The 26,598-nt window shown below is 48.4% G+C and overlaps 1 protein-coding gene across 1 annotated transcript in view; it reads right to left on the reverse strand.

The window, feature by feature from the left end:
• LOC144937848 (adhesion G protein-coupled receptor D2-like) overlaps positions 1–26,598 on the reverse strand; it is an 80,738-nt gene that overhangs the window by 46,824 nt on the left and 7,316 nt on the right. Inside the window, 12 exon segments of the mRNA XM_078865366.1 lie at positions 3,734–3,836; positions 9,055–9,158; positions 13,259–13,385; positions 15,186–15,241; positions 15,362–15,485; positions 15,622–15,745; positions 16,840–16,977; positions 17,425–17,539; positions 19,556–19,840; positions 22,121–22,206; positions 23,244–23,495; positions 24,699–24,939. Of these exon segments, the coding sequence (XP_078721492.1) occupies positions 3,734–3,836; positions 9,055–9,158; positions 13,259–13,385; positions 15,186–15,241; positions 15,362–15,485; positions 15,622–15,745; positions 16,840–16,977; positions 17,425–17,539; positions 19,556–19,840; positions 22,121–22,206; positions 23,244–23,495; positions 24,699–24,939 (1,755 nt within the window).

Genomic DNA, 26,598 nt, shown 5'->3' on the forward strand with positions numbered 1-26,598 from the left:
GTTAACCATCATTATCAGCCGTGGTCGATCTACTGCTGGATGAAGGCCTCCGCAAGCCGCTGCCTCTCACGATCCATTCGATGCAACAACGATCCGCCCAGCAGATGCCCAACGTCGCCTTTGATTTCAAACAAACATTCTCAGCGAGAATGTTTGTTCATTGCCAGTGGTTGAATGCAGAGCGTGCGAGACGCAAGTGCGTGACTGAAAGTCACCTTGCAGTTTATTTACCCTGAGCCACGACCAATAAATCACGATGTAACACAATTTTTGTTCCTGGGTAGGAAGTGTTATTTCGTAATTGCTCATGCTTAAAATGTATAGAGAATGGCTATTATTCCCCACAAACTTTGCTTTTGTGAACAGGACAGTGATATTTTGAAATGCACCTATTTTTAATGAGAAAACGGGCGAATTTGTGTCTTTTACCGTTCGCATAAAGGCAGAAAAAAAACATATGAATCAAAATTTACATGTATTTATACTAAAGTAATACAACAATTCCTACAAAATATTTAGAAGTGAGTAGTTTTTGGAGATGTACGATTATACTGTAAATCACTTTCACGAATTAGGAAATAACACTTACTACCCAGGAACAAAAATGTTAAAAAATTTTGTTACACAGTGAATCACAATTAGAGGGTGGAGAGGTGACTCGGGCACGAGCGCACAATGCTACGAACCCCAGCCAACGCGAGTTCAAATCCTCTGTCACAGCGAACATCAGCCAATGGTGATGAGTAATTTCTGAACCAGTTCTGTACCATAGAGGATTCGTTAACAAGTCAATTTCTCTCACCTGGGACCCACCCAACCCCCCAGCCCCCTGTCTGCATTAAAGCAGAGAGCCACCGTACTACAATAATAATAATAATAAAACATTAAGGCTCCCAGCGTTACACGTCCCGGGGACTTCTCAAGCTGCACATTTGTCCTTGTTATCCCGCGTGGGTAAGCCCGCTACGATTGCACCGTCTCGCCCCTGCAACAACGTTGGCCCGATGCTCTTTAAATGTCGCAGGTAATTGGTGACCTTCGGGAAGGTCGCATTTCCCCACAGCTGCTGCCCGTCCGTCCCCCGTGACGAGACGGAAGGAAGCCCTGAGCCGGGCGGGGAGTGGAGTGAGGATGGCAGGACTACTCGCTGTGGGAAATACCACCATTTGACAATTGAGGGGGGTAACTGACTTGATAACTGGGCAGTGGGGGGTGTGACGATGCAGATGTTAAGTCGACAAAATGCAACGTCTACTGTGTGTGTGGGGCGCTGTAGCCGAGGGTGATAGTACGCACGATTGGATTAACACACAAAGGCGACCCAGGTCCAAATTTCCTGCCTGCAGCCCCCCCCCCACTCAATCGCCTCAACTGCAGCATCCTGCCACTGCGTGAGCTGTCTGTCCTGAACGAGAAAGGTAAGAATCTACGTGGATTTTAATCGTAAAAGAAGAAGGTCCTTATTCTTGATGCTTTCGGTAAAGTCACGTAGAAGGGAAATAATCTATCTCGTCTGCCCGATTTTTATTATTATTTCCCTTCTACGTGACTTTACCGAAAGAACCAAGAATATGAATCCCTGCAGTCACGAAAGCTTTAAATCAAAAGAAGGTGCTTGTTAATAATGCATACTTTTTATGCCTCAAGCCTATGAACCCTAAATTTGCCCGATTTATATTGGATCTGCAGGTGCTCAGCAGAGCTGAGCCCGGTTCGTAATTGTTTGAGTGACCACCACCACCACCACTACGAGGGCATGCCAGGCGTTGTGGTCGTGGGGCTGCGAGCTGTGAGCTACGGAGACGCAAGCCCCGAGTGTCCCCCCCTCGTGTAGGGCAGCGCGCCCATTCTCTGGGGGGGTTCTCCGGGGGGGTCATCTGGGGGGTTCTCTCCTCCAAACTCCCGTCGCCAATGGGACTGGTGGACGAACATCCCAGTCGGAGGCCAAGACCCATCCTAAAAGAAAACCTAGTCTTGAGACTCGGGCTATGAGGGCTTCAGAGTGAGGCTGGGAAATCAATGTCCATCTATTCCCCCTTCGCCCGCAGGGGATTTTTAGTGGGGTAGGCTCCAGCGGATTTCTCGCCCCCCTCCCCTCCCCCAGCTGCATAGCCGTGACCCTGTTTAAAGGCGGGGGTTGGTGGGGGGGGGGGCACGGCAAGGCACAGTCAATGTTAAACAAACAGCTAAACTAATTTGAAAGCTAAACAGAATGAGTAACGATACGATCTGCCTTTATCTACCGTGCATTGGTCTCTAGCTCTCTCACCCCCCCGCCCCACCATGTGTGTGTGTGTGCGTGTGTCTGTGTAACCAAAGGGCTAAAACAAAATAAAACGCCGCTGGTGCTCGTAGATTTCGCAGCAACATTTTTTTTATTGACTTTGAGAATTTGGAACGGGGGTGGTTGAAGGGGGGTGGGGGTAGGGGGGGGGCTCAGCCCCCTCTTAACCCCCCCCCCCCGCTAACGGGACTTGCGTCGTACAACCAACCGGTCTTCTAGGTGGAGGTGGAGGTGGTGGTGGAGGTGGAGGTGGTGGTGGAGGTGGATGTGGAGGTGGAGGTGGAGGTGGTGGTGGAGGTGGAGGTGGAGGTGGTGGTGGAGGTGGAGGTGGAGGTGGTGGTGGTGGTGGAGGTGGAGGTGGTGGTGGAGGTGGAGGTGGAGGTGGTGGTGGAGGTGGAGGTGGAGGTGGTGGTGGAGGTGGAGGTGGTGGTGGAGGTGGAGGTGGAGGTGGAGGTGGTGGTGGAGGTGGAGGTGGTGGTGGAGGTGGAGGTGGTGGTGGAGGTGGAGGTGGAGGTGGTGCAGGTGAATTAATTCTACAGCTCCCTTTGTGAATCCACTGTTGGATGAACCCCCCCCCCCCACACACCATGTTGGTCGTGGAGGATGTTTGACCATACTTCACCACGCTGGTCAGTGTGACTTCGTGAGATTGGGAGAGGGGAAGGGGACGAGTGGGGAAGGGGGTGTAATCAGGGCCGGTTCAGATATCATTCGCTACTTTATTTTCGGGTTGGATGTAATTGGCGTGAGCCTGCACACGTGTGTGTGTGGAGCGCTGCGCTACGAACCCCGCTACCCGAGTTCGATTCCTGCTCACGGCCAACACCGGTAACGATTATCTGAACCAGTCCTGGGTCTCCCCTAGGTCGACTCAACCTCGAATGAGTAGTTGGTGCGGTGTATAAAAACTTCACCACTTGGGAGTTAAAGTGTCCAGGCGCGGCGTTGGCCAACCACCCCCTCGTTTTGCCGTTCTGGCCTTCATAATTGCTCACTGACAGCACTTGCCCCAACAACTTGTTAAGGCTATACGGGGGATCTTTGTATTTGTGCGTTTTGTCCAGCGCCTTCTCATCTCAGGGTGAAAGGCGCTTTAGAAGTGTACATCATTATCATATTCTTTGGGTCTTTCGGTAAAGTCACGTGGCTTTACCGAAAGCCCCAAACGAATATGAATTCCTGCAGTCACGAAAGCTTTGAGTCAAGATCATTATTATAATCATTCCTGATGGCAGCCTTGGCCAGGAATTGAATTCTCGCGACTCGGCTCGAAGCACGGAGGGTACGTATACCCTCACCATTGGAACCTCCTTTGCCAGTAGCAAAATATGATAATTGTTTTTAACCCTCTTATCTGGCAACAAATCGGGTGTAATCAGGGCCGCATGTATTGTGGTCAATGCAAACATGCCTCCTTGTAAAAAAAAAGGTGTCAGTTGTGAGACCTACCCTGTTGGTGGTGGTGGAGCCACTGCACAGCAGCACGATCTGAGCTGCGGTCAGCGCGAGGAAGAGGTTCTTGTGGATGGACGTCCGGTCGGACTTGGGGATGCTGCGCACAGCCACGGCGCATAGAACACACCGAGGGAGATCCGACGGAAACACGTTGAAGATTTCGACACTTTTAGACGCGTTTTTGTCGAAGACAGGTTTTGGGTTGGAGCGAGAGGCCGCAACGATGAGCACGCCACGCTATGAGCCTGGGCGAACCGTGGCTCAATGATTGTTGTTGTAACGCTTTTACCCCCCCCCCACCCCCCTACTGGACATCTGTGAAGAAGAGCTTCATAGCTCATCGGATTCCTCCAGTATGAATACATCCTCTGATTCTGAACCTGAGTTCGATTCCCGCTCAATGGTTAACATCAGTGCTAAGCCGAGTGATATCTGAGTCTCTCCCCCTCCCCCCACGTCCCCCCCAACTTTCACCAAACCTGTACTGACCTGCTTGGTGAAGTATGGTCAAACAACCCCAACCGCCCAGGTCTACACGTGGTGCAGAGGGCTTCATCCAGCAGTGGATTGTCAGAGGGCTAAACCTTATAGTTATTCAAATGTAATTATTAAACAGATTTCATGACAAAAATGTGGCTACATTTTGCAGTAGTGCAATTGACCAAATATAAACATTCTACACATCATTTGTCTCATTCAAATAAAGTATCTGGTTAGCCAACTCGGGAAATCACTAAACAAAATGACAGCCCTTTGTCAATCCGCTGCTAGATGAAGCTCTCCCGACACTCCGCCGGTCACGGACGCTGCTTGACCATACGTCACCATGCTGGTTGACCATACTTCACCATGCTGGTTGACCATAACTTCACCATGCTGGTTGACCATACTTCACCATGCTGGTTGACCATACTTCACCATGCTGGTTGACCATAACTTCACCATGCTGGTTGACCATACGTCACCATGCTGGTTGACCATACTTCACCATGCTGGTTGACCATACTTCACCATGCTGGTTGACCATACTTCACCATGCTGGTTGACCATAACTTCACCATGCTGGTTGACCATACTTGACCATGCTGGTTGACCATACTTCACCATGCTGGTTGACCATAACTTCACCATGCTGGTTGACCATACTTGACCATGCTGGTTGACCATAACTTCACCATGCTGGTTGACCATACTTCACCATGCTGGTTGACCATACTTCACCATGCTGGTTGACCATAACTTCACCATGCTGGTTGACCATAACTTCACCATGCTGGTTGACCATAACTTCACCATGCTGGTTGACCATACTTGACCATGCTGGTTGACCATACTTCACCATGCTGGTTGACCATTACTTCACCATGCTGGTTGATCATACTTCACCATGCTGGTTGACCATAACTTCACCATGCTGGTTGACCATACTTCACCATGCTGGTTGACCATACTTCACCATGCTGGTTGACCATAACTTCACCATGCTGGTTGACCATAACTTCACCATGCTGGTTGACCATACTTCACCATGCTGGTTGACCATACTTCACCATGCTGGTTGACCATACTTCACCATGCTGGTTGACCATAACTTCACCATGCTGGTTGACCATACTTCACCATGCTGGTTGACCATACTTCACCATGCTGGTTGACCATACTTCACCATGCTGGTTGACCATAATTCACCATGCTGGTTGACCATAACTTCACCATGCTGGTTGACCATAACTTCACCATGCTGGTTGACCATACTTCACCATGCTGGTTGACCATACTTCACCATGCTGGTTGACCATACTTCACCATGCTGGTTGACCATACTTCACCATGCTGATTGACCATACTTCACCATGCTGGTTGACCATACTTCACCATGCTGATTGACCATACTTCACCATGCTGGTTGACCATAACTTCACCATGCTGGTTGACCATAACTTCACCATGCTGGTTGACCATAACTTCACCATGCTGGTTGACCATACTTCACCATGCTGGGTGACCATACTTCACCATGCTGATTGACCATACTTCACCATGCTGGTTGACCATAACTTCACCATGCTGATTGACCATACTTCACCATGCTGGTTGACCATAACTTCACCATGCTGGTTGACCATACTTCACCATGCTGGGTGACCATACTTCACCATGCTGATTGACCATACTTCACCATGCTGGTTGACCATACTTCACCATGCTGGTTGACCATACTTCACCATGCTGGTTGACCATAACTTCACCATGCTGGTTGACCTTACTTCACCATGCTGGTTGACCATACTTCACCATGCTGGTTGACCATACTTCACCATGCTGGTTGACCATACTTCACCATGCTGGTTGACCATACTTCACCATGCTGGTTGACCATAACTTCACCATGCTGGTTGACCATACTTCACCATGCTGGTTGACCATACTTCACCATGCTGGTTGACCATAACTTCACCATGCTGGTTGACTATACTTCACCATGCTGATTGACCATACTTCACCATGCTGGTTGACCATACTTCACCATGCTGGTTGACCATACTTCACCATGCTGGTTGACCATAACTTCACCATGCTGGTTGACCATACTTCACCATGCTGGTTGACCATAACTTCACCATGCTGCTTGACCATACTTCACCATGCTGGTTGACCATAACTTCACCATGCTGGTTGACCATAACTTCACCATGCTGGTTGACCATAACTTCACCATGCTGGTTGACCATACTTCACCATGCTGGTTGACCATAACTTCACCACCATGCTGGTTGACCATAACTTCACCATGCTGGTTGACCATAACTTCACCATGCTGGTTGACCATAACTTCACCATGCTGGTTGACCATACTTCACCATGCTGGTTGACCATAACTTCACCATGCTGGTTGACCATACTTCACCATGCTGGTTGACCATAATTTCACCATGCTGGTTTACCATAACTTCACCATGCTGGTTGACCATACTTCACCATGCTGGTTGACCATAACTTCACCATGCTGGTTGACCATACTTCACCATGCTGGTTGACCATAACTTCACCATGCTAGTTGACCATACTTCACCATGCTGGTTGACCATACTTCACCATGCTGGTTGACCATACTTCACCATGCTGGTTGACCATATCTTCACCATGCTGGTTGACCATACTTCACCATGCTGGTTGACCATACTTCACCATGCTGGTTGACCATTACTTCACCATTCTGGTTGACCATAACTTCACCATGCTGGTCGGTGCAAGTTGGTGGAGTGGGGTACGAGGTGGGAAAGCATCGGTTCAGATATGACTCGCTACTATTGTTCTCATCATCATCATCATAATAGTTTATTATGTACTATTGCAATTATTTGTACCATTCCTCTCATGCAGTAAATCTCAAAGCGCCACGGCTGGGAATGGAACTCGGTCCATTGAGCTCACAGCGCAGCGAGCGAACAACTCGGCCACGGCTCGTCAGCATTTATAATGAACTCGACTTCACGACTGTTTGTGAATCCCCTTGCCACACAGGTTCAGAACTTGCAGTCAAACGGAGACTTTTCAACGCCGGCATAAGACCCGACCACCTGTAACTTTACCGAAAAAACCTAAGAATATGAATCCTTGCAGTCACGAAAGCTTCAAATCTAGAATTAACAAATCCCCTTCTCTCTCTCGTTCTCTATCTCGTCTCTTTAAGACTTTCTCTCCCCGATTACTTCTCACCGATTCTCCTCCGTTATACGCATGGCCCTATGAGATCCATTGTTGAAGGTCACCTTATGAATCTAGTTCATTTATTCAAATTTTTTGTTTTGGGGGGAGATGGCCGTTCTTTCAGAGCAGGTAGCGAGCCAGAGTAGGAAAGACTGACTCGTGTAATCGCAGACCGCTGTTTGCAGTGCCTTGTCTATGAAACAAAAACGAAACCCCGTTGAAAAGCGTTGAACTTGGAAACGGGTTCTGAATTGATATCTGAATAATTTAATGACGAACCGAGAATTCGATGTTTTATTTTCTAATTACCAATTGTAACAAAAACTAAAAACTTGTGCGGTAGAATTTTCTGCGTGAGCCGATTCGCCACATGGCTGTGGTTAGATAAAAAAAAACATCTTGCCTGTGTACATTTTCCCCAGATATTCTGAAAATGGTATATATATTATTGGGTCTTTTAGTAAAGTCACGTAGATAAGTTCAAAGAAGATAACAAAAAATTAACCCGTAAAAACAAAGTTTTTCACTATAAATCCTTTATATGCGTGGCATCGGTTTTATTTTATTATTCATTTCTGTTTTTCTTGAGTAATAGTTTCATTTTTATCACATTGGTATTTTAAATTAAATATGACATTTTTTTTTTCCTAAAAAGTGGAAAATTTTGGAAACAATTTTTCAAGAAAATACATTTTCACGCACAACGAGTCTGTGTGCAAAATGTCAGCTCGATTGGATCACGGGAAGTGGGTTAAAAAACGACCGAAAGATTTGCACGGTCGTAAGCGCACAAGCAAGCAAGCAAGTGAACTTAATATAAAGGATTTAAAAACGACGACGTTTCGATCGCAACACAAGCGTTCGTCTTCAGACGTGACTTTACCGAAAGACCCAAGAATAATAATTCCTGCAGTCACGAAAGCTTTAAGTCATGGTATATATATATATTTATAATTGCCGCAATTTTGCTAAACATTAATGTCTGCTGTGAGTAATATTCAGCAGTCGGGAAAAAAACAATGGCACGGACCCTATAAACTTGGCTTTAAAAAAACACACGGCATCGTTGGTTAAACATAAATTACATCCTGCGTCCGCTGCAGATTGCCACGACGCTTTCATCGAAACTTGGGCAGGCAGCTGAGTTTTGGCAAAACATCGAGGCCCGTGAGTCTCGAATAAGAGACCAAGAGTGAGGGGTGGGGGTGATCGCTGCCCTGACAGCGTGGCTCTGTTCCACGTGCGTTTGCACATCAAAGTCTGGGGGTTTTGTAACTTTGCTGAAACAAGCCGGCTCGTACGTCTGTAAAATAAACACGTGGACTGGATGCACAACGTGCGGTGATTTGCTTGAGTGAGTGTGTTGCTGTGACTACCAGTGTGGTGAGCAGGTGAGTGAGTGTGCTGTTGTGACTACCAGTGGGGTGAGCAGGTGAGTGAGTGTGCTGTTGTGACTACCAGTGGGGTGAGCAGGTGAGTGTGTGTGTTGCTGTGACTACCAGTGGGGTGAGCAGGTGAGTGAGTGTGCTGTTGTAACAGTGACCATGGTTGTAGCGAGGAGGCGGGCGAGCGAGCGAGTGGGTGTACACAAAAAGGCGTCTCACTCGAGCACGACGAAGAGCGTTAGGGTGACGACGAGAGCGCAGAGCGAGGCTCCGGACCCGACGAAGGTGAGCACGTTGAGGATGTCTTCCTCGGCGTCTGTCCGCTAGATGGGGGGGGGGGGGGCACAGGGGAGCGCTTTTATCTCACGCAGAGTCACGACCACACTCACCCACTCCCGAGAATACCCAGGGAGTCGCCCCTGCACACCACTCCGATCTCACCCCACTCTACTCCCCTCCACGCACTCTCATACCTCTTTCCTATCATCTCACTCTACTCCCCTCCACGCACTCTCATACCTCTCCCTTTTCATCTCACTCTACTCCCCCTCCATGCACTCTCCTACCTCTCCCTTCTCATCTCACTCTACTCCCCTCCACGCACTCTCCTACCTCTTCCCTCTCATCTCACTCTACTCCCTCCACGCACTCTCCTACCTCTCCCTTCTCATCTCACTCTACTCCCCTCCACGCACTCTGCTACCTCTCCCTTCTCATCTCACTCTACTCCCCTCCACGCACTCTCCTACCTCTTCCCTCTCATCTCACTCTACTCCCCTCCACGCACTCTGCTACCTCTCCCTTCTCATCTCACTCTACTCCCCTCCACGCACTCTCCTACCTCTTCCCTCTCATCTCACTCTACTCCCCTCCACGCACTCTCCTACCTCTTCCCTCTCATCTCACTCTACTCCCCTCCACGCACTCTCCTACCTCTTCCCTCTCATCTCACTCAACTCCCCCTCCATGCACTCTCCTACCTCTCTCCTCTCATCTCACTCTACTCCCCTCCACGTACTCTCCTACCTCTCCCCTCTCATCTCACTCAACTCCCCCTCCATGCACTCTCCTACCTCTCTCCTCTCATCTCACTCTACTCCCCTCCACGTACTCTCCTACCTCTTCCCTCTCATCTCACTCAACTCCCCCTCCATGCACTCTCCTACCTCTCCCCTCTCATCTCACTCGACTCCCCTCCACGAACTCCCTCACTCTCCACCGCTCATCTCACTCAACTCCCCTCCACATGATCTCTGCTCCAGAAATAAACGCCTTCTCTCGAGACCTCCACTCGGCCTTTGTTCAGTGGGACGTCGCTCATTCTCTTCTGCTGCCCTCATGGCCGATTGCTCTTCCTATGACTGACTGCCTTTATTTATTCAAATACAAAAATAAACCGACACACATTCAGACCCATTTTCCATATGAAGCCTAAATACAATTTTCTGTAAGCAACATGCTCCGATAAAGTTGCATTTTTATAATAATTATAACTTATTACATTTGGTACTCATGCCCTCCTTGTCACGCAGGGATGTCACCCAAGCGCTATGTTACACAGACACAGTGTGGAGTAATTTCAAAGCAGGGGGTGATGTTGCGACGTGTAATCCCAATTGAATAATTTACAGGTAGATAAAAAAAAATGTGCACAACGACACTGGCACACGATGGCTTACGTTCTTTTCGAATGCCGCCACGGGACCTTTAACGCCCACCGCGAGTGAAGCAGACGCCGTGTAGTTTACGCTTGATATACACCGCGCGGCATTAGCCAGGGCGGCCTGCCGGGGTCGAACCGCGAACCTCTAGCAACGAGCGGCGCTACCGAAGGTCCACGTCACAGCCCGCACTGCTGCCTCCGCCGCCGCTGTATAAATCCAAACCGTATAGCGCTCTCTTGTTGTGTTTTAAGAGAATGATTTGTGCGTATATCACGGGAGGCTGTAAAAGCTTGTCACGCTGAAGGCTGAGCAGTGGGAACTTAGGGCGGGGTGGGGGGGGGAAGTTTGTTCATTCAAAGAAAGTGCGCAGAGAAACAATGAGCTGCACATTCGTCAGCTGAGACAGAATCACGCCGTTTTACAGCCGAGTCAAAGGGGCCGCGGTCAATCGCGCGAGCGGACCGCCGCCGCAGCGTGTCGAATCTCACGGTGGATTTTTACGATGATATTTTATGTACAATTTTTGTTATTATTATTATTATTATCATCGCCGCAATGAAATGCTGTTTGGGACGTCGTGAGCTCCTGGCAATCTGTGAACCGGGTTCCTCCGTGGGCCTCGCTTCAAAGCACGTGCCAAAAAATGCGAACATTGCCTCCTGCAAGGCGGACAGGGCATATAAATCGAAGCTCTCTCAATGATCTCAGCCCGGGTGCCAATAAATGCTCGCGATAAACCTGTCGCGGAGTGAATGGCCGCGCATGATTTGGTCATAGGGCTGCAAATGGGCAGTGGCTGGCCGACTGCCCGGTGCAGCATTGGCAGAGGTTCCATCCATGGGGCTCTTTGTTGCACAGGGTTCGCACGTGGCCTGTTAGGCGGTGGTGGAAACGGAATTTTTACAAGTCGCGATATTAAACCTTTCGATTTAAAGCTTTCGTGACTGCAGGGATTCATCTTCTTGGTTCTTTCGGTAAGGTCACGTAGAAGGGAAATAATAAAATAATGAAAATAAAACATAATAAAATAATTCTCACGACGCTTCGGCCACAACGCAAGCAGCCGTCCTCATGTGACAGACATATTCTTCACCTGAGGACGGCTGCTTGCGTTGTGGCCGAAACGTCGTGAGAATTATTTTATTATGTTTTTTTATTATTATTTTATTATTTCCCTTCTACGTGACTTTACCGAATGAACCAATAAGATATTAAACCTGTTTGTCCGGGCAGCCTGCGTTAGCTGCCATTCCCCTCCGTGGAAATTCTGCCGTGTAGGCAAAGGAATCGTTCTGAAAAGTGCCGTTGTGGTGTGCGTCGCATGTACTTAAATTTCCACCACCGCACAAGGCGGAGGAAAGTGGAAACGAATGACAACCTACGGGCTATCTGCCCATGGATAGTGACAGAGCCGGCCCAGCCACTAAGCGACCCTTGCAATTGCAAAGGGCCCCGTGGCCAGCAGAGGGCCCCCTAGAGTCACTGCTAGCTAGTGGGTGAAAAAAATCATACATCAAAGGGGCCTGCAACCAAATTTTGCTTAGGGCCCCCAACGGTCTAGGGCCGGCTCTGGATAGTGATGATGATGTAGTGTAAAATTTGCTCTGCTTGTGATGATTCGTCGTTGATCTGATCCGTGATCCGTTAACCCCGCTGGGTACTCACTGCCAGCCACTCGTCTCTCTTCCTTCCTCCTCTTACTTCTCTCTGAATGTTCCTGCCTCCAGCCCTTCGTATTTCCCTCTCGTCTCCTAGATCACAGCTCTAGGCACTTATATTTTCACATGGGCATCCCGATCGCCTTCATTCCGTGGACTCTCTTTTGTTGTTGTTGAAAAATACAAAATAGAATGGGCAAAGGTTCCGCCAGTACCAGAATGGCAGAGACTGCGGCTTAAATTGGCAAAAAATTGGAACAATGAGGATGAAAAGGTCGCTCTTCCTTTTAACCGTAACTGGTCAAACCTTTTGCTGGCGTGAAAATCAAACGCCGGATTTTTTTTCCGCAATGCAACAGAAATAGGAGAAAAAAATAATAATCCGATGATGTCGTGGGGGGGGGGGGGTTTGAGCCACTACAAACAAACACCGTGAAAAATAACACGTGATAATAAACAATAATAAATAAATAAAATGTATCCCGCGTACATTGAATTAGCAACGGCAAGGTGACATTTGATGTTACAGCTCGCGGTGCAAAATAGAAAATTTAAAATAAAAAAAATTGCGAGCTCTAGAAGGTCAGCGCGTGCCTGATGATGAAGGCAGAGCGGCAGTAAAGAGGAACTCGTGAACCACGGAGCAAAATATCAAATTGAAAATAAATTAATGTAACAACATTGGAAAGAAAAATTGAACTTGCATTCCCGGTACGGCTCTGCGCTGGGTGTGGAGGGGCGTGTGTCTCGCCGGCCATGCATGCTGTATGAGGTTGCCACCTGTTTTCATTTTTCCCAAAGACCGTCCCCTTTTCGAGGCAGCTGTCCTGGGAAATCTACGAGTCTTCCGGAACATTAAAAGCCCCGGCTTTTATTATCACTTGCATAATAATAATCCACAGCTCAAGATGCCTCATTTACATGCATCTTCTGCCTTCGACTGCTATTGTGCGATATTATTCTTCCTCGCGGCATGTGCTGGATTGTCTTTTTTTAATATCCCTGAGGTGGCAACCCTCGGTATTATATACGGGCAGGAAGTGATGTAAATCGGACCGTCGTAAACCGGATCCGGCCTGTGTAGAAGGTGCACCGTCTTACCTCGACCTCCACCACTTGCAGGAGCACGGCGAAATTGGTCGTGTGGTTGCAAAAGCACGATGTGGATTCAGTGCCGGTACGGATCAGCTTGCAGCCTTTGTCTGACCAGCCGCCCCCCGATCCCATCCTGGAAAGGCAGCCAGCGAACAGTCGTCAAAATATAAGAAATAATACTAATAATAGGTTTTACCATTGCTGGCAATGAAACAGGTATTCGTATTCTTGGGTCTTTCGGTGAAGTCACGTGGATAGGTTCAAAGAAAATAACAAAAAAATAAAACAGGTGTTAAGATATTCTTGGTTCTTTCGGTAAAGTCACGTAGAAGGGAAATAATAAAATGATAGAATCATATTTTTTTTATTTCCCTTTTACGCACGTAGAAGGGAAATAATAAAATAAAAAAAGATATTTTTTATAAACTAATAAAAAAATATTTTATTTTTATTTTATTATTTACCTTCTACGTGGCTTTACCGAAAGAACCAAGAAAATGAATCCCTGCAGTCACGAAAGCTTTAAATAAAAATGTAGGTGTTAAGATGTTCAGAAAGGTCTGCATTAACCACACATAGTTGTGGTGACCATGCAAACAAGACATGCTCTGATAATGTGTGCATTGCCTTCGAAACTGATTGGCCTACACCAGAGACGGCCTTGTTCTTTATGGCCTCGTCTCACCAGCGTCAGGCCAGCGAACGCCAAGAGACGAGCAGTACAAAGACTATGCACGTATCAGAGCATTTATAGCTCGGGGCGAACAGCTATACCATGGCAGACCTTTTGATACTGGCAAAAAGGTATCCCATGAGTCGTCAAAATGCACGACTCGCATGGCCGCATGCCACCCGGAATGACAAAACACTGAGTTTTGGGTTTTGTTTACGTTTTTCTTAATTAGGATTTTTCCACAATTTCATCCCAATGGTGCTATCGGCGATTATATCATGAGGCAAGGAAAGTCTGCATTCGGATCATTCGCAAAACAGCGCTGACACTCTGTGTGTCTTTCAGATTTATATTAAAACACTGTTGTTTATGCTGTTTTCAGTTTAGCTGTGGCATGGGTTCCTTGTAAATAATTGCGGTTTTTGCTCTTGTTAGTTTGTACGTTCCCACCCTACGATGTTTTGTAACGGCCGCCACTGCTGCCCGTCTTGGGCTGTGGTCTCCGAGTCTCTATGCAACTCTATAGATCCCTAAGAATTCGTCTTTCTATGTAACTATATGGATTTCTGTGTAACTCTGTGTTACTACAATGTCGTGTAACTGTCCTTGTAACAGAGCTGCTAAGCTCAATGAGGCCTTGCTAGCTGAAATAATGCAGCCTGAGTCACAGTGCAACCGGGGCCTTACATTTAACTCGATCTGTCTGGGTCAGCGACCCAGCAGATATTTCCTTATACGGCACACCGCATCCGGTAATGTATACCTTTAGCTATGGCTGTGGCTACTAGTCATGGTGCCTACTGAGGGCTACTGGCGACCGACCAAACATTCAGTGAGAAATGAAGTCCGAAGAGCACACTTAGATCTGAGAAAATCGCTCACGGAAGTGGATATTACAGAGCTGCCACAGATGTCTTCCAGTGACCTCTCGTCCACCCACTCTTCCTCTTGGGAGTGATAATCTTTGTATGACAATCGAACCAACATTTGTAATTCTCAGCAGAGGAATTTGGCCAAATTAAGTGCACAACAAAATTAAATATCATGGGGTTGTTTCACACTCTCACTGGTGACTTGGCGGCTGAGCTCATTAACTCACCACACTTGAGAAACGGCTGAAACCTGAATTCAAACTCAGCTTCTCAGCTGTGTCGGCTTGGCGCCCTTCACATTCGAGCCACGTGGCCACTTCAAATTTTTATAGTTTTTTTTTTTACGTTCAGAACGAAGCAAGGGTGTATGTTGACAATCGGTACTCACTGTGGCTTAAAATCCCAGAATACACACATGGGTTTCGCAGGTTTTAGAGACACGGCCTGAAACAAGACGAGAGAATAACTGCTTTATTGAATGACGCCAATGGGATTATGGTGTTTGATTTCGTTGCTTTTCTCATGCCCAGGTGTTGATGTCCGTGCCGTTTGCGAGCGGCGTACCTGAGTGACATGATGCAGCGTGTACTGCACGGATGTTGAGATCTCAGTTGGGGCCCCGCCAAGAACTCTGGGTAATCGCGTTGAAGATGAAACGACAGATGTTCCCAGAACTCTCTGCTCTCTCCTGGACATTTAACGGAATTTTGGATTTTACAAACATCGCGTTGAACTCGTGAATCAAAAAACACACTTTAATTTGTTCCCATTTTTCCCCCCGCGACTCGGTTTTATAATGCGGGAACCCTTTAAGGCAGACTCACCGTGTTCTGCCATCCTTGGTGAGGAACACGGGCCCCCTGCTGTACTGAAGCAAGGCAGCGTCAGAGCCAAGTATAGCCGGGAGGCTGCTGTAATGAGCGTGAATGAAGGTAAGCGCTTCATGCCCTAGTTGCACACACATTCAACAACAACATCATCATCATCCCCAAGGATCACTGCTGTACGAAGGCTTCCCCCAAGCTGTCGCCATCCACAACGGTTCTGAGATGCAACAATCCAGCAGGCAAAACAGCATGCCAGTCGATTGCATCGCCCCACCTCCGCGATTGACGTCCTCACCTGCACCTACCCTGATGAAATCTGAGTTGCAGGTTACTGAACATCAGTGAAAAATAGCTTCATACCTTGTCGGATTCCTCCAGTTTCAAAACAAATATTCTGATTCTGCTCAAAGGGACTGCGTACCCGGCTGCACTAGCATTGTGAGAACGATACGTGACCACGTTGGACCAATGCTCGACAATCATTCCCCATATAAACCAGACTGTTGGGGACAGGCACCGATAGCAGACGCCTATTCACGCTGGCACGGCACACAAGGAAGTAGCATCGCCAGTACCACGCCCGGCCGCTATTGTCTCCCCCAATGCCATATGTTCACACACCACACCCGGTACTCGTTTAAGGCTGAGTCAACCCTCGGGTAGACCCAGAAAGGTTCTGACACAAATAGCCATCGATGTGAACCGTGGCGGCGAATCGAATGTAGGTCACTGGCTTCTTAGCGCAGGCACTGGAACACCACCACCACCAACAACAAAGATGCCCCTATAGCATTAACAAACTGTTGGGGCAAGCGCTGTTAGCGAGCACCTATGAACGCCGCAACGGCACACGAGGGGGTGGGTGACCAGCACGACGCCCGCTGCCTTTGTCTCCCCAGTGGCGGTGTTTACACACCACACCAGGCACTCATTTGAGGCTAAATTGACCTAGGGTAGGCCCAGAAACGGTTCAAATAATCGTCACGGGTGTTGCGCCGTGAGCGGCAATCGAACTCGGGTCGCCGGGTTCGTAGCGCTCACCGCTACACGACGGCTATTCCCCCAGGACCACACAAACCAAAGACAAAGATCCCCCAAATAGCCTTAATAGCCTGCGGGGGGCAAGTGTCGTTAGTGAGCACCCAGAAGCACACACACGCAAAACAACGACACAGAAACACCGATGTGAGCGGTCTGCGCGAGAGAGATCCGCACCTGCGGAGAGCAATCTCTCAACCTCTGCGGCGGGTATCTCGATCTGGTTGCTGCTCTGGCTTTCGGCTTCATCACTGGGGTTGAAGACCACTCCGCTCACTCGCACGCCCTCCAGCTCCAGGCGCTCAATGCGCAAATCTGAAAGTGTCAAACACAACGGCGCCTCCAATCACCGTGGCACGGCACGGACGCTGGCACCTTAAAATATAAAAATAATTTATTCTAGATTTGAAGCTTGATACAGTAAATTCAGCTGTGACGGTCCCACCTGATGACGGAGACTTGTGTTGCCTCCGAAACGTCGTGATTTATTATTTTATTTCTATTATTATTTCTATTATTTATTTTCTTTTTTACCTACGTGACTTTACCGAAAAAAACCCAAAAGTAATAATAATTTAGAATTTTTTTTTACGCGCATATTTCGTTCAGCTTCAGAGAGAGAGAGCATGATATCTTATCATTAATTCGCCCGCAGTATTAACCAGAGCGGCCTGCGGGATTTGAACCGTGAATCGGCGAACGCGCCTCTCGCCCCGCCGAGCCACCGCCCCGAACTGTTGGTGCCGCGTGCGAGGTCCTCACCGATGTTCTCCTCGCTGAGGGTGATGTTGAGCTTTTCGGACGACAGCGAGTCGGCCAACTGAAACGCGAACTTATCCAAACTCGCCACCACAGCCATCGGGCCGCCGCCGACCACCTGTACAGCAGACGCAAAAAAGACGAAGGTCCCCCGTATAGCCTTGCCAGACTGTTGGGGCAAGTGCCACTAGCGAGAAGCCTATGAAGGCAGCAACAGTACACGAAGGGGTTGGTGGCCAGCACCATGCCCGGCCGCCTTTGTCTCCCCAGTGGCGATGTTTACACACCGCACCAGGTACTCATTTGAGGCTGAGTCGACCTAGGGGAGGCCCAGTACCGGTTTGGATCATCGTCACCGGTGTTGGGCCGTGAGCGGCAAATCGATCTCGGGTCGTCGGGTTCGAAGCGCAGCGCGCTTACCGTTGCACGACCGCTCCCCACACACAGACACACACACACATACACACGCGTACGCATGAACGCGTGTTGATTAAACCGCACACCGAGGGTCGATGAACAACCGCTGTTTGACAAGGCACAGGTCATGCCCTCCATGGTGATCAGTCTCAGCACCCAGGCTCAGCTCCACGTTCGTAGTCACGGCTCAGCCTAGACTTGGTTTACGGCTCCAGCGAGCCGGCTCTGAGCCAAGCACTCAACGTGAGCCGACTCTGAGCACGGTCCCAGCAACGCCAGCCAGAGCCGAGCCACGGCCGAGCCGCTCGCGCGTATTCAAAAGCACCGGAGCGGCTCAAGCCAGAGCTGAGCCTCGAGTGTTCGAGGCTTAGCCAGAGCCAAGCCGCGACTGAGAAGAATACGGCCCTCGGTGTCGCCCCGTAGCGATGCAGCGGTGGCGGTGGTGCACGAGCACAGCTAACAAAAAGCTCAGCCTATCCGTACATGAACGCGAAACAAAGGTGCAAGGGGTAATGTCTCGGCAATGGGCCCTCTTAAGAGAAGCGTTATTTGAGTTTCGAGTGAATTTGGCTGACCGGGTGAGAACTCGAGTGGCAAGCATCGTCTCATTGTCGAGACTGAGGGCGGTGTGGGGGGGGGGGGTACTGCCCCTTGGAATGCGTTGAGCATTTCTTCTTTGGGCTGCTTACATTACATTTCCACCGAACTGCACTTCTACGGACGTTTTATTGCACTTGCAACGAAACAGTAACATCCTGAAGCCACGTGACTGGGCTGCACCTCCGATTAGCACGATTGGATACGTATGGCGCGAAAGAAGTCCAACATGTCGACAACATACAAAGAAGAGAGCTGAGCTGGTACGGCTGAGCCCGTGGGCAACTCAACCGGGTTCTTGAGTGAAAGTGAATCGATGGTCTCAGCGCGGCCACCAATGAGTGCATAGCAAAACGATCTCAATCAATGTGATGCTGCGCTTAATTTGGCCAAATTCCAGCTGTGAGAATTAAAAATATCGGATTGTGCATCGTGCGATGAACATCACCCTCCGTGGTGGGGTGGGCTGGGTGGGAGATTGAACAACTCTGAAGCACTTTTCATCCAAATGAACCACATTGGAGTAATTGCTCATACCAAAAAGTAATGCATCGATTTCACGCATCCTTTCCGCGAAATAGTGGTGCAACAGGTACGTTGAACCTCTTTCGCACCGTACATAGCCAACCGCGCTGATCGGAGGTGCACGTGTTAGATATTGCATTATCATTATTACTGCTCTGATAGCGCTGTTAGTTGCTGGCCATTTGACGATTTGGCTCATCTTCTTGGTTCTTTCGGTAAAGTCACGTAGAAGGGAAATAATAAAATAATAAAAATTAAACGTTTCGGCCACAACACAAGCAGCCGTCCTCAGGTGAAGACCAGGTCTGTCGGGGAGACAGCGTCATTCAGACGCTGTCTCCCCGACAGACCTGGTCTTCACCTGAGCACGGCTGCTTGTGTTGTGGCCGAAACGTCGTGAGAATGATTTTATTATGTTAAATTTTTATTATTTTATTAAATATTATTTTATTATTTTATTATTTCCCCTCTACGTGACTTTACCGAAAGAACCAAGAAGATCAATCCCTGCAGTCACGAAAACTTTAAATCGAGATTTTGCTCATTTTCAGTAACTTACGTGAACAAAAAAAAAAAGACAAAATCCAAGGCGCACCTGATCAATGCGCTGCCACTGCCCCGAGTTGTTTGGGGAGAGACAGCCGCTGGCGAGGGCCACAAAGCGGCCCGCCAGGTCGCCGGGGGCCCCGGTGTGGGGCCTTCCCTCCACCAGGCCCATGTCGGCCACGCTGCCCAGCAGCCGTGCGACGGCCAGCAAGTCGGCCGGAGCCAGCGCCATGCGGTCGCCCTCCATCGCCTGCAGGGCGGCCCCCAGAAGCACGCCCGCCTCCGACGCGTTGGCGAGCGACTTGGTGCTGTTCAGCGCCAGGTAGTCAGACACCTGTGGGGAGGTGCGATCGTTTGGTCGTTTTGTCATCGGTGAGTCCGCTATGCCCCTACCCTCTAACTCCTTGCCCACGGCAACTCTGCCTGGGCACCGCTCCCTCACATCCCTCCTCTTCAATCCTGCGCCTTCACACCTCCTGCATTACTTCCCGTATCTCTTGAGACGCTGTCTCCCCGACAGACCTGGTCTTCACCTGAGGACGGCTGCTTGCGTTGTGGCCGAAACGTCGTGAGAATTATTTTATAATGTTTTATTTTGATTATTTTATTATTTCCCTTCTACGTGACTTACCGAAAGAACCAAGAAGATGATTCCCGTATCTCCTTCTCTCCAGAGAATGAGTGAGTGTGTTAAGTGGGTGAGTGGGTGAGTGAGTGGGTAAGTGAGTTGGTGAGTGAGTGGATGAGTGAGTGTAGGAAATCCGATTACTGCTGTTTGTCAATCCATTGCTGGATGAAGGCTCTCCCCAAGTCCCCGCCATCTCTCACAACCCTGCGATGTTACTAGAAGACATTGCCGTTTGGCAAATGAAACTTTTGCCAAATGCTGGGATGCAAGAAAAGTGCAAAAAAATGTGGACTGTGTGTGTGTATATTTAAAGTGTGGCACATTCCTGGACTGAACGCCCTTTATTCAGCATTGCCAACCAGTTCCTGGAAAGTAAAGCCGCACATCTGGCTTCAGGGAAACACGGCCAAGGGTAGAGGAAGGGGGAACGGGGAAGTGTTTTTTTTCCATTCACTTGTTCTGTTAAACCATTTTGATTGCCTGCTTGGGCACGCTTTAGCTTCGTTTTCTCATTAGGCGCAAGACAGTAACTCCTGAGCAGGAGATGCGCTAGACTCAAGCACACAAAGCGAATGCGTAGGGCCCCGATTATGTTGAGTTGAATAAAAAACGTAAAATATAGTTTAGTTTTATTTAAAGTGATTCGTTTACCTTTCCTATACTTTGCACTCCTTATCGTGTTTTTGTATTGTTGTTGTTGTTGTCGCGTTCTGACCTGCCCCTACTGGACATCTGTGAAACAAAAGCTTTATAGGTCATCGGATTCCTCCGGTAATGAATAAATATTTAGATTCTGACGTCACGTTGGACCTGGATGCGTGAAGAAATAGGGCGCATCAAATACCATCTCGAATTGAAATTTGAATAAACATCACCAGCTGATTAATACAACACCAGGCCAATTAATCTCTCTCACCTCGATATAGTCTGCATCTCTCTCATCTCAACTTACTACATGTATTGTCCTACATCTATATTATCTCACAGCATCCTCTATCTTTTGTCCATATCACTTCTGTCATAGCACTCCGAATTTTATAAATGTAAAGCCTCCCCCCCCATTGGCTAGCACAGGGGTCGGAACACCGACATAACGAGAAGGAGGTAATTTTGTTTTCGAATTCGGTTTCTATAAAAAAACTTAATATTTCAAGATCCGCCATGCACGTGGTGAACACGAAAGTACTTGAGTACCATTAAAAACATTTGGCTCGAGGGGCCGCGTTGCGAAACGCCGTTTCCGATTTCAAACGACTCGGTGTGCAGCCCCCTTCCTGCAGGTGAAATCACTGCCGGGAGAGCTGATTGAGCCGCGAAACGCCGAGACCCAGGGTTTCGAATATTGTTACTCTCTGGTTCTTTCGCTAAAGTCATGTAGATAGAAAAAATAAAAGAACCCGACGTTTCGGTCGCAACACGAGCGTCCGTCAGCTGATGACGGACGCTTGTGTTGCGACCGAAACGTCGGATTCTTTCTATCTACGTGACTTTACCGAAAGAACCAGAGAGTAGGAATTCCTGCAGTCACGAAAGCTTCAAATCAAATACGAATATTGGTTTCAGCTGCCCGTGGATTAAACCGTGTCCTCAAGTGTGATGAGTTGATGGTCTCGATTGGTGGGCATTAACAAAAAAAGAATTCATCTTCAAAACGCGTCTCTTTCTGCTTCTTCCCTCGCACTGCTCCACTTTGGAATTCCCTTTCGCCCACATCATTGCCTCTTCACCCCCCCCACCGCCTCCCTTCCCGTGAAGCTCTTAACAGTAATAAAATGTATTAATTGTAGGAACGAGTTTAACTCCTATCCAATACAACTTCGTGAGAGTGCTGTTCGTTCATGGCTGTCCTGACGTTTTGGGGCCTTTCTCTGCCAGTGCTCGAGCAAATTGTGTTTAAAAAAAAAATCTATAACCGCGACGTTCGGATTTTACACACGCCCTGAAAGCGTCGCGAGAGTGATTTGCCACAAAAAAAAGTGAACCCACCAGAGAGCCACCGATGAGACCGTTGAGTTTGGCAGCAAACGGCGTTTCGGACTCCGTAGCCAGCGCCTGGTTACTGTCGTAGGCACCTACAACGACCCAGCACACGCAGGATGATGTCAGGACTCACTGTTCTAGACGACACCTCTGGGGCGGCAAGGTGGCAGGAGCAGTGGGTTATCCTCGTGGCTCACAGCAAGAAGGCCCTAGGTTTGATTAACGATCCGGACGCGTTTCTGCGTGGGACTTGTGTGTTCTCCCACTGTTCGGCATGGATTTTTTCTGGGTTTTTTCCACAGATCAAAAACATACATTGTATCTCTGGGACCTTTTTGTCACTATCAAAAATGATGAAAAATAAGAATAGGTTTAACCCTTTCTGGAAATGAAACAAGTGTAAAGATGTTCAAACACTATATAGATACCTATTGCAAGGAATCAAGTCTACATTGACCACACATACTGATCATTAGTTATGTATTGTCTTTGGAACTGATTGGCCTACACCACTGGCCAACATCTTAATGCTGAAAAAGAATATTCGAGGCTGAGTCGACTTCACTCACAAAGATCCCCCGTATAACCTGCTTAGACGATTGAGGGCAAGTGCTCTTAGTAGCGAATATCAGCACTTCTGAAGGCCGGCACGGTGGCACACGAGGGAGGGTGGGTGGCCAGCACTACACACGACCACCTTTGTCTCCCCTGTGGCGATGTTTACTCATTTGCGGGGGGCGGGGGCGGCAGAAATGGTTAAAATATTCGTCACCGATGTCGGCCGTGAGCGAGAATCGAACTCGCGTCGCCGGGTTCGTAGTGCAGCACACTAACCGCTCCACCATTGCTCCCCATACGCAACCACCGTCGTTCACCAATAAGTAGCGGTGGAGTCACCACGGCGCCTGTGCCAGGCCAGGTGCACTTTGAAGCCACGTGAAGTGTCGAAGGCTCGCTGACAGGGTGTCACGGAACAGACCCAGCAGGTTGCCATGGGTCGGCCGAACTGAGACGACTGGCAGATTTACTGTGCCGACACTATCGCTCAAGCACACACACACGTGCACACGCGTATTCAGCACACACGCACGCGCGCACACGCGCACGGACGGACGTTCGCGTGACGCACTCTGCCGGTACTCGCAGAGGAAGGGCTTCTTGTCGTCGCAGCTCGAGACCTCCCAGCGGCCCGTGGCCGGGTGCAGTGCGGCGCAGCCCCCAGCACAAGCGCCCGCAGCGCCGCCACCGCCGCCGCTCACGTTGTGAAAGGTCGACACGGAGCCGTCGGCCCAGGTCACGGTGACGGGAGGCGCTTGCTGGTGGGCGCCGCCACCGCCGGCAAAGCCGATCGCCGCTCCTGCTCCGGGCGTGGAATCTGACGCTGGAAGGTTTGGGGGGGGGGGAGAAAGGAAACGGGGGGCTCACAAGCAGCGGGTTTACGCGCATCGCCAGCAACTGCCCCGCAATATTTGCAGGAACTTCTTCTTCTTCTTGACTTAGTGCTTTCGTGACTGCAGGAATTCATGTTCTTGGGTCTTTCGGCAAAGTCACGTACGTACATAGGTTCAAAGAAAATAACAAAACAACAAAAAAACGACGACGTTTCGATCACAACACAAGCAAGTATGGTATACATTGTCCAACGTTGGTACGCTGGCAACACACACACGCAACTTTTCTTAACAGTTTAACCTGCGTGTGTGCCTCACTCTCGATGGCATTCTACGCAAGCGGCGCATGGATTATGCAACGCTCTCTAACGTAAGTATTCGTGGGCGTTTGATTTAACGGGTGTAATTTCAAGCATGCATGGCACATTGACATTGAACTATCGGTACACATCTTCTTGGTTCTTTCGGTAAAGTCACGTAGAAGGGAAATAATAAAATAATAAAATAACAATAATAAAACATAATAAAATAATTCTCACGACTTCTTGGTTCTTTCGGTAATGTCACGTAGAAGGGAAGTAATAAAATAATAAAAATAAAACATATTTTATTTTATTATGTTTTATTTTTATTCTTTTATTACTTCCCTTCTACGTGACATTACCGAAAGAACCAAGAAGATGAATTCCTGCAGTCACGAAAGCTTTAAATCGAAATTTAATTCTCACGACGTTTCGGCCACAACGCAAGCAGCCGTCCTCAGGTGAAGACCAGGTCTGTCAGACGCTGTCTCCCCGACAGACCTGGTCTTCACCTGAGGACGGCTGCTTGCGTTGTGGCCGAAACGTCGTGAGAATTATTTTATTATGTTTTATATTTATTATTTTATTATTTCCCTTCTACGTGACTTTACCGAAAGAACCAAGAAGATACATCCCTGCAGTCACGAAAGCTTTAAATCGAAATTTATCGGTACACAGGTAAGGATCAAAGTTTCAAATCGAAATTTGCAAATGTGTCTGCTGTATCGAGCACTAATCTTCAGCGTCACGATAATTTTTTTTAAAGCAAGATTGACGATGTGAAGGGAGGTAACGAGGCTCTTCCAAAAACGTTGGCGCTGCAACGGCAAAGGCTTTGTGAGCTATTCCGATTCTTGTTCAAGGTGTCCCCCACCCCCACCACCCGCGTACCGTTGCATTGGAGGACATGCTGTGAGATCCTCACGGAGCTCTCCACCTCCAACTGGCACAGGTCCCAGGAGAAGAGGAGCGACGTGTCGCTGGCGGCGCTGGCGGCGTGGGGCGGTGCGCACGACGATGCCAGCGCGGCCACCTCGCCCTCGCCCAGCTCGCGCCGCCACAGCCGCAGGTCGGTGAGGTTGCCGCTGAACGCCTCGTCGCGCTTGAACGCGCCGCCCAGGGTATCTTGCTCCTGTGAGGAGCGACGTCGATGACGACGATGATGATGATGACCATGGCGATAATGACGATGATGATGACGACGACGATGATGACGATGATGATGACGACGACGACGATGATGACGACGATGATGATGATGACGTTGATGACGACGATGATGACGACGACGATGATGATGATGACGACGATGATGATGACGACGATAATGACGATGATGATGACGACGACGACGATGATGACGACGACGATGATGATGACGATGATGACGACGATGATGACGACGACGACGATGATGATGATGATGACGACGATGATGATGACGATGATGATGATGACGACGATGAAGATGATGATGACGACGAAGATAATGACGATGATGACGACGACGATGATGATGATGAAGATGATGATGACGACGACGACGATGATGATGACGACGATGAAGATGATGATGACGACGACGATAATGACGATGATGACGACGACGATGATGATGAAGATGATGATGACGACGACGATGACGATGATGATGACGACGATGATGACGATGATGACGGCGATAATGACGATGATGATACCAAAAAATATTGATAACAACGATAATGACGATAATGATGATGACAAAAAATGTGGTAACGACGATGATGACGGTGGTGATGATGGTGATGGTGGTAATGACGACAGTCAATGGAGCACCCAGAGAAAAATATAATGGTTGTATTTTTCTGGCGTCATTCATGCTTATTGCCTCCCACAACTGTTGTCCATTGATTATATATATCCGACAAATCCCATTTATAGCAACTGTCAAGCAGATGAAAACCCTCAGAAAATGGAATTGAACAAACAAATCAAGAAATGGCACGAAAACTAAAGGCACAAAAACATTTCACAACAGAGAAATTAGTCAATTCAGTCTCAACCCAGACTACAATCCCAACTTCTTGAAACATGCCAAATTGTTTTCCCGGAATGAATGCCATTTCGTCAATTGAACCTTTCTCAATTTTTTTTGTTATAAATGATGATGAAAACATATATATTTCCGTACGTCCAATATGGTGTGGTGCGTGAAAAACAAGATGACAATTGATACCATTTGCCAAAATATCTATCCTATCCAAAAACGAGGTGAAACAAAAGACTTGGGTATCCTTTTTCAAAATAATATATTAATGACTTTAAGATGCAGTAAATCGATTGCAAGTTGAAATCAGATCTACGTGACGAATCCTGTCCCATCGCAAGCACAGGTACGGCTCGTGTGGGTTAATTCCCACGCAGGGAAATGCGCCTAAAACTATGAAACCTTTATATATTGTTTATTTTTTACCGGGTAAGGCCCGCTGAGCCTATATAGCTCTGTGGGCAGCGGGGGGCGGGGTGGGCGAGGGGGGGTCTCCCACGCCTTGAATACATTTTGTGGGCAAACAATTTCCATTCGCCACCCTTAGCCCCCAGTCCACATCTTTGTCGACATGGGATAGGAGCTAATTGCCTTCATTTTAACAGTCAAAAGTCAACATGTTTAATGCGCACTCTTTACTATTGAGATGCTGTCTAGCGCAGTTTGCGCAATTGTTTTTAGTAATTTAAAAGCCCGATCGCTCAGTGGAGAGAGAAGCGTTAGCAGCAGCAGCAGCAACCACTCCATAAGGACAGACCAATG

This window comes from Lampetra fluviatilis, chromosome 20, assembly GCF_964198595.1.
Source record: "Lampetra fluviatilis chromosome 20, kcLamFluv1.1, whole genome shotgun sequence".
In the NCBI taxonomy this organism is placed as follows: domain Eukaryota; kingdom Metazoa; phylum Chordata; class Hyperoartia; order Petromyzontiformes; family Petromyzontidae; genus Lampetra; species Lampetra fluviatilis.